This window comes from Sycon ciliatum, chromosome 6, assembly GCF_964019385.1.
Source record: "Sycon ciliatum chromosome 6, ocSycCili1.1, whole genome shotgun sequence".
Classification (NCBI taxonomy): Eukaryota; Metazoa; Porifera; class Calcarea; order Leucosolenida; family Sycettidae; genus Sycon; species Sycon ciliatum.
The window spans coordinates 26,521,053-26,530,346 of record NC_088648.1 but is presented as its reverse complement, the minus strand read 5'-3'; the positions used below and the strand labels follow the sequence as shown (position 1 = coordinate 26,530,346).

Below are 9,294 nucleotides of genomic sequence, written 5' to 3'. Positions count from 1 at the left end.
GCGGATAGTTGGACCACGTGTTGTGGGAAACTGACCAGGTGTATAAGGGAGGCTGGGGAGGGAGTATTTGTACACGCATTTGGACACACCAGCGTGTATGTTCGTGTCTGCTTGATGCTGGTGTATGTCATAAAGTGCCGTCGTTCGCAACCATTTTTTATATCTTCTACTATAGTATGGAGAATACCAAAAAAATATGGAGAAAACTATCAGATTCCTCTACCTGACGGTCTTCCATTGCGCATCTACAAGTACATGCAATCATGAAGTGAATCCAAATAATTTAAATAGCACACTGAGTTTCATACGCCCTCATAGAATGACATTCAACAAGCTACTAACGCCGGTTGAACTCATGAATTTCCAGCATCATACGTTGGCTAGAGATAATGGATTCGTGAAAAAGCAAGAAAGCTAGAGGACGTTGCATTAGTGAGCAACCTTTATAACGTACTGGCCTCATTCTTCTCCAGCTAGCAAACTGAATATGTTTGTACGTAGGAATTTCTGTTATTCGCACATGTGAAGAGGTAGACAAAAAATGAAACGTGATAAGGTTTGGTTGAAAACTAAACAAGAATTGTTGCCAAGCAGCGAAATAACTGAAATGTCCTGAAACGGCAAAACCTTGCTGAACATATTTTCTGCAGTGAGAATCATGGTCATATTGGGGAAGAGTTATATGAATAGTTTCATGCATTCCGTGCAAAATATACGTCCAGGAGAGAAAAAATGTGGCGGAAGGCACCTTAATAGGAGTATGTGATGCAGAATTGTGATAAACTGAAAGTCAGGCAGAAAGCGATTATGCTGCAATTTCACACGAGTCTGAGCATTGCTTAAAAGCAAAATGTTCAGGGATTTAAAAAGAATACATGTGCTCATGCACAGAAATTCACAAAAGAATATGTTTGCAGCGAAATAGGAAGTGTACCTTTGTCACAACACGTATAAGCATGATTATTTAGACCTTAAGAGTAGCCTATAATGTTACAGTATGCGCCAATCGTAAAAAAAAGAAGTGGCAATAGCAACATGAGATGATGATGCATACGGAATCACGTGACCTTTTGTGAAATGCGATTATTTAGGGGTTTGGAAAAACGCATGTGCAAATGCATTTGTACAATGCAAACCAAATGCATAAGCAGAAAGTTGATGGTACATATAGCCTACAGGGTACGGTGTGTGCAATTAGAAAAGAGAAGTTGCAGTGGGAACATGAGGAGATGGTGCATACAGAGCCATGGAACATGGGGTGAAATGCTAAGGTGTAACATTCTGGGAAAGAAAAAGAACACGCCCAATGAAGTGCATTGCGTAATGCAGTGGGACAGCCACTTTCCAGCTAACGATCACTTCGCATCGCCTTTACATCAATGGAGGCATACGTGGTGGACTCGTCTTCGCAGGTTGGAGCAGGTGTGCCATTTGGTCCCTTTGTGATTTGTACGGTCGTGTACAGGATTTCAGGCTCCTCAGATGCTGCTCCTGTATCTGCATGTCCGTTGCCTAGCGTGGTCTCATCATTGGTCTCTGGTTGGGGTTTTCTCGGTGGAGGTTTAGTAATGACCACTTCCTCGTAATCATTCGTAGCTACCGGGCTTGTTGTATCCGGTTGAGCGTCTGCTTCGTCTGGGCAGGATTGAGCAGTCTTGGCTGTATCCGAGGAAATACCTGTGACATCAGTAGTGCTCGCATAGACAACATTTTCCACATCACTACAAGCATCGCCAATGGTGCCGTACTCCAATCCACTCTCGGCGGCCTGTTCGGAATTTTGTTTCCAGCGAGACCCTGCGGATGATGCTTCATTGTCAAGAACTGTCATTTCATCTGCGACCATAAGCTTTCCTACGCCTGAACGCTGCCGTATGAAGAGAGCAATGACGATTATAACCAAGATGACTACGATAAATCCGAGGCAGCCAATCACAATCAGATACGGAACACTGTCAGAGCCATTCTCCAGCTGTGAATCCTTGTCGGGTATGTTTGGCAAGGCTGAAAGTACAGTGAGAAAAGAACTGCATTGTTAGTCCCAGGACAAGCATCATAGAACACCAAGGATAGGCAATATATTGAAGCCACCGTGTTCAATAGTGGAAGGAACCAAGACCATAAACAATGCACTGTCAATGGATGCCGATTCGTCTTCCCAGGAACGAGTTTATCCTCATTTCGCCGGTGACTGTTTCTAGAAATAACCATAAAAATACGTAATAGAAGGATACTTGGAAAACCATTTCTGTTAAAGCGATGTCTTTGGAAGTTGAAACAGGCGACATGGAGAAGATCGTATTAAAGGGGCACGCCGGCTTCATTTTCGACGCCGAGTTTTCGATGCCAAGACGAAGGTAGGTGAAAGAGAAGACCCCTCGAACAAGAACGAGTCTCCAGAAGCGATCGAGTCGAGCAGGAGGACGACTTTTGAATTTCGCCGAGCGAGCGCTGATGACGTAATGAGGGATTAGCTTGCCAGTGGTAGGCTTGTCCACAAAATGTTTTCAATTATTTTTGAATTTTGGTAGGATTTTCGCACTTTGATTTTTTTTGGAATTTTGGCCCCATCAGGATTGAATTTTTGGCCGTTTTTGGAGAACGACAGTGCTGTCACATCTGGAGAGTACATGTGCTGCTAAATAGTACCAAGTTTGACATGTGAAAAAACAGTAATTTCAAATACACACACCTTTGACCTTTGACCTTTTGACACCCATCCCCGAATTTGGAAGCACACAGACACACATAATAAGCAGTTTGTGGATTTTCTGTTTCTGTTTGGAACTATTGGGTATGAGTACTGTAAAAACCATGGCAACAGATCGAATTTCTGCATTTTGGGGAATTTTTTGAATTTTCTTAAAACATTTTGACCGTTTTTTTCGCTTTTTGAATTTCAATTTTGGACAAAATAATTCGCATGATGTGGCCACCCTTAGCCAGTGGACATGAATCTGCGCACATACATTTCACATACTTTTTGGCCAATTTTCAATCGAAGAGGAGGTTGTTTTCTATGTTCTCTCAACGTCGTGAGCGATCCCGTCTTCTACACCCTTCCAGGTACCCTCAAGGTCCTCCAGTGGAGAATATTATTTATCTCCAGCGAAGCGTTGTTGATCCGCTAAATTCATCTCGAGAGACATTCACCCAGTGCAGTGCTGATAAATGTAGAATGTTGAATCTGTGATAATTGTTGACGATGGAGAGAGAGGCTTATAGCCGCTGTCGCAGGGAGTAACAAGTAACAACGGGGAGCCCGTTTGTATCACCTGAACAACCAGACTGGAAAGCAGATGTGATGCTAACAACAACGCTTCGCTGGAGATAAATTCTCCTCTGGAGGACCTTGAGGGTACCTGGAAGGGTATAGAAGACTGGATCGCTCACGACGTTGAGAGAACATAGAAAACAACCTCCTCTTCGATTGAAAATTGGCCAAAAGGTATGTGAAATGTATGTGCGCAGATGCATTTCCACTGGCAAGCTAATCCCTCATTACGTCATCAGCGCTCGCTCGGCGAAATTCAAAAGTCGTCTTCCTGCTCGACTCGATCGCTTCTGGAGACTCGTTCTTGTTCGAGGGGTCTTCTCTTTCACCTACCTTCGTCGGCGTTGAAAATATAGCCGGAGTGCCCCTTTGAATTTATTATATCAGGTAGGAGTTGATGTGGATTGCTTGCTTCTTCTCATGTTTTCTGTATCTGACCCACATATCGTTTTCTGTATCTGACCCACATATTGTTTTCTGTATCTGACACACATATCGTTTTCTGTATCTGACACACATATCGTTTTCTGTATCTGACACACATATCTACTGGGTTTAATCTAATCTGTGCAAGGCTTGTGACTTTCCTATTGCCGTTCTTGGGAACTCACTCATGCAAGCATCAGCAATTTTTATCCAAATTGTATATTAGACCAGGGTGGAGAGCCAATGATTAATTTATAAGAATAAATGAGGAGCAAGGAACTACAAGTGGTGTACATTATAGCGTAACTTGTAGTTCCTTGGTTCTGATTTCTTCTTACATATTGTGCAAGATAACAATACATCAATAACTTAGTTACAGAGCGTTGTCCTGTCACCGTTTTCAATGGATTCTGCAACCTTCAACTCTAGTGTATATGTTATATCCTACTACTGTTTATCTATTTTTTGTCAGTTACGAAATAAATGTGACAGGAATTGTGAGTCAAGTCAAGTCTGCGGCATAACGCGAGCTCAAGTGTGGGAAGCAAACCCATTTCTAATAATCGTCGCCGAATTCGCAATCACTATTTCGTACTTTTGTGCCCAGCGCAGGCTTGCGATTAGCTTGTTTGGAGGTGACAGCGTTGGGAATGACCAAGGGTCCTGGACGCCTGCTCTCACCGTCCAGGAGTGACACTGACTCGCGCTGCTATCTTGTGATCACGAGGTGTTTGTGGAAACGAAGCGTGTCTGTGAGTTTGTATCCCTTGGGACGTTTGGGCCTGGAGAGCATTATAATATAAATGATGCTCTTCAGGCACAACCTCCCTCAGCGTACTCAAGCTCAACTGACGGGGGTTGAATTCCCGAAACTTAGTCTATTGAACAGGGATTGGTGTTTTCTTGCAGGTTTGCCGAATCTAAGGTTCGATAGATGTTTGGTGTTCTCTGGATGGCAGTCTTGAGTCAGTCAAATGTCAGGTGAAATCAGCAGAATAGCGGTAGCTCCAGTGTGGGGAGCAAAACCAGTTCTAATAATCAAGGCGGAAGTCACAGCCACTACTTCTGACTATTATCATAGCTATAATAATAATAATGCATATTTCTATCCACCGTAAAGGGAGCTGGGTATGTGGGCTGTGGGAGCTGTTGGGCTGTTGGCCGGTTAAATTTTGACAAGTAGCAGACAAGTAGCAGAGCAGCGGTGATCCATTTTTGGCAATCTTCTTCTCAGCAACCTTAAATTAATTTAGAAAACTCTGACTATAATCCCCTTCTGATTTTGTCTATTGAATTAAAGAAAATCATCATGCCACAAAACTGACAATGATATAATTATTGCCTAGCACAACATGTATATGTGAAAGTAAATATAGCAATATTGCTAAAGAGCGTTACTTACGTCTACAATCGGGAAGAGACGTTGTGTCCCAGCTGCCGTCCTCGGCACATTGAACTGTTCTATTGCTATAAAGATGGAATCCAGGGTTACAGACCGCAATAGAAGTTGCATTTATCGTGTGAATATTATTTAATGAAATGATGCTTCCGTTGTTGACGGCGGGAACATCCTTGCACAGAATACCTGGGTACAAGTGACAAAACCAATAGATATATTTCTGGAGGTTATTTTTTATAATGTGGGATATTACTCGAAAGGAATTCGGGTGGACACAACCATTCAAACTAACACATGTAGCCCAGCCATTTCGCGTGCTTTACAAAATTCATGATTTACACAGGTAGTTGAGAGCAATGATACAGTACAATTTTATCCAGAGAATCACGGTACTGAATTATATCACACATGTGCAGGGGAGGCTGCCAAAATTGCCCAGAGACACTGCATGGGGAAACTATGACTGTGCAAATGCAGAACCGTGGGCCCCAATGCACAGTTCTCGTATCTATCAACAGATAATGGACGCCAGAACCAGAATGACAGCTTCTGGCTTTGTCTTATTGATATGTACAAGGTTATTGGTGCACCAGCAAACTGCTCTATATCTCCACTCCTGTTCCGTTTTGTTCGTCCAAACTCACAACGCCTGTGTTCAAATTTAATATGTGTCAACATGCGATAGTCCGTCATTTCAATTGTCCCTCAGCTGGCTCCATCGGAACACCTTACTGTAAATCACAAGCGGAAACAGTACTTACTTTCACAAGACGGAGTAGCAGTTGACCAGTTACCAGATGGAAGACAAATTGAGCTGATGTCGCCAATAAGTTGATATCCCGGGTTACACGAATATGTTATGACATCGAACAATTTATTGGAGATGAATGTCGCAGCTCCATGATCCGGTGTAGCCAGGTCACTACTGCATCGAATTTCTGGGTACCAATGACAGAGGGGACAGCCAGAAAGTCTCCATACTAGGTTCATCAAGGCCTATCTCTTGATCAACTATGGAAAAAAAGTCTCATCAAGATCCGACAAACAATCATACCCTAACAACCAGCTTCAAAACAAATGACAGTTAATTTTTTGAAACTTAGTATGCACAGAACTTGGTGCAAAAACTCAGTTTGGTAATCCGAGCTGTCTTTGGTTTATAATGGTAACCGTATTGATGGAATCAGGTTCTGATGTCTCCCTCAGCTTAGCAAGCTTCGCCACTGGCCCTTCTTTAGCTTTTCAAAAATCGGTAATTGTAGTTTATATAATCCAATATTTTGCGAAAGCCTAACGTTAAACAAAACCTCTCACCTCAATCTGTGCTACACCCAAAATTAATATTGCTGATCAAACCAAGACGTTTTGATATCAGCTGTAATGTAAAACCGCGCATCGGTCGGCACCAAGCCGCTGTTATTGGGGGCATTTTGATATTCCTTTGTAGAGAAAACACAAATCAGTTGCACCTCTTTAAATCCTGGTGACTAGGAAAAAAGGTTGGATCCGGGTGGGAATGACATGCTTGTTGGCTAGAATGACAATGGTGGTCGGTGCTATCATTGGACGAACTGTTGCATTCTTTCGAAAATCAACAGGTTTTTATGACCCGTGTGAAGGTGCAATCCCAATCTGAAACCAAAAAAATGAGAGATGTTTTTTTATTGCTACTGGCCCCGAAGGAAAATGTCGTCCGAACTTGTCAGCGCAAACGAAGTCAATGACAAGTCCATCCTTTCTGCTGCGTGGAACTAAGCAGTGTAGTACCGGAAAAAATGTGTGGTGAATTGATAGGAAACTCACCTTGACACTTTGGAGCATCAGATGACCAATATCCCTTGCTCATGCAGACTGATGATGAATTGCCTACGAGTAAGTATCCTTCATCGCATGCGAATTCAGTGACACCAAGGACAGCGTGAGAGTTTCTGACAATGGTTCCGTTAGCAGGTTCACCCAATTTTGGGCACTGGATCACTATTCAGGCAGAATAAAATGCAAGGAAAAATGCACACAAATTCAACAAACGTTTCACTGTTTACGTCCTGGGAAACACATGGATGTACCTAATATTTCGACTTACATCTGGTTGCACAGGAAAGGACACGGTAAAACGCAAGCACACAAGGGTATCTATTGTACACTTCGTTGGTACAAAATATGCACCAGGTTCTACAAACTGAACCAGATTTCCTCGATAAACCTCGCACACATATACATCCCACCAAGTTGCATCACTTTGGGATCCCGACTTTTTAAAGCCCTATTTGTGTGTTTCATCAACTTTCCGTTTCATGTACTTGGTCCGTGTCAGCAATATTGTCGCTTAACTTTCGACAATTTGAACTTAGACTTTGGACATGAACGCGTGCACTTGAAGTGATAAAACTTGGTACGATGAACGTTAAGGTATAGAATGACAACTAGCTGCGAGGAATTTATTGTCCAAGGAAGGGTTCCTACTTTTTTCGGTCCTCCTCGTCGCTGCTCTCGTCGCTGGCGACAAATATTTTTGCTCGATATCGACTCTCTTGCTTTTGCAAGCTCATCTCTCTTCCTCTCCGCTGCCTGGCTATTTTCTAAAGAGAAGTCGATCGTGACGGTCGCCTTCTCTATATAGGACTTCGCGTGGGCAGCACGACAGCCTGTATGGTTCACATCAGACGCCGTTCTTTGCAAGATTTTATTTTGAACGACGACGACGCGTACAGTACTTGCAAATCTCCACGATGCGCTGGATACTCCGAGCGTTGAGCTGGAGGTAAGGGAGCTGCGATCTCAGCTTGATGAGCGATCCCTGAGGTGAGCGATCTCGGCCGTTCAGCAAAATGGAGCTGATTCCGAGTAGCCGATTACTTTCTTGTGGCTTACGCTGCTCTTGCCTGCACGGCGTAAAAAGATAATCTATTTTGATGCGGCGCTGTATCAATCTGAATCGCCCACCTGTCGCTCTTGAAATCCACTCGAACTCTAGCTAGACCTTTCAGGTACTAGCAAACTAACTGGCTAACCAAAATTGGGATGAAACGGGCTGCCAAGTAAGCATTGGCGACATATAAACAAAGCTGAAAGATAAGCGACAATATCGCTGACGCGGACCAAGTACAGGAGACGTCACTCATATCGGTATAGTATGCTTGGGGTTGCTAAGCTTTGGCTTAACAAGAATACAACCATCTTACCTTCTTCACACATGGGTGTTTTAGATGACCAGGTTTCATTCTCCTTACATACTGCAGCTCTTTGCCCATTGAGTGCGTATCCATCGTTGCACGCAAACTCGATGATGCCAAATAGCACTAGAGAACTTCTTACAACGGTACCATTCTTGGGTGGAGCAAGTTGTGAGCATCGAATTGCTGGTTAGAACAGAACAAACATGAATCATCTGTCACCTTTCTGATAGTGGTAGATTTCCTATCCAAGTACGATAGACATCAATCCATTTTTAGCCTATGCAAACGTCATGTCGAGCGTTTTGTATGCAGCTCTCCTACTGACTAGCGAGCAGGCTGTATTACCACAGGTGTTACTGGCCAGGGAGAGGCGACTGAAAACAGCACTCTGCATAGATCTAACAATGGCAATGTTGATAGGCGCATGAATCTAGCAGTCACATCTGGCTGCGGCCAACTTCTCTTCGATTTGTGTGTTGTGATTTTTGTCTACGTCCCTGCGTGTGCCAGTATTATGTCGAGCAAGACAATACAAATCTCGAGCTATTCATCAACATCATCAACATCATCATCAATACGGAATCCAAACTAATTCATGAACCAGTTTGGAAAAATCTCTTCAAATTTATTACATGCGGTGAGCCTCTAGTGGCCGGTTTAGTGACACCACCGACTGCAGGGTCACTGGCAGCGTCGCCACCAGAGTCAACGAAAGTGTCAACAACAACCAGGAAGCTGGTGACTTCTGCGCCTGCAAGAATATTAGCAGAGTTTAGACACCGACCATCTAACTGTGAACCTACCTCAAGTATCAATGTTTGTTCTCTTAATCGTGAATATGATTATTCTGTAAGCGACTACCTCGCTGCGAATGGTGATTGTGCTCGACTGAATTCTTATAGCTGTTGCTCTGTTTTGTCACGTGACTTTGGTCGTCTTGCCCATCTGAAGGTTTTAAAAGAAATTATATTTACACTACCCAGCCACCTTTACATAACAAAAAGAAATTGAATTATCTT

The 9,294-nt window shown here is 43.2% G+C and overlaps 1 protein-coding gene across 1 annotated transcript in view; it reads right to left on the bottom strand.

Moving 5' to 3' along the window:
* Window positions 1-269: 269 nt before the first annotated feature.
* LOC135819816 (P-selectin-like) overlaps window positions 270-9,294 on the bottom strand; it is a 69,748-nt gene continuing 60,723 nt past the window's right edge. Inside the window, exons 12-16 of the mRNA XM_065333094.1 lie at window positions 8,282-8,458; window positions 6,903-7,076; window positions 5,861-6,037; window positions 5,103-5,285; window positions 270-2,004 (exon numbers count right to left, since the gene is read on the bottom strand). Of these exons, the coding sequence (XP_065189166.1) occupies window positions 1,349-2,004; window positions 5,103-5,285; window positions 5,861-6,037; window positions 6,903-7,076; window positions 8,282-8,458 (1,367 nt within the window). The 3' untranslated portion in view covers window positions 270-1,348. The remainder of the gene's footprint in view (window positions 2,005-5,102; window positions 5,286-5,860; window positions 6,038-6,902; window positions 7,077-8,281; window positions 8,459-9,294) is intronic.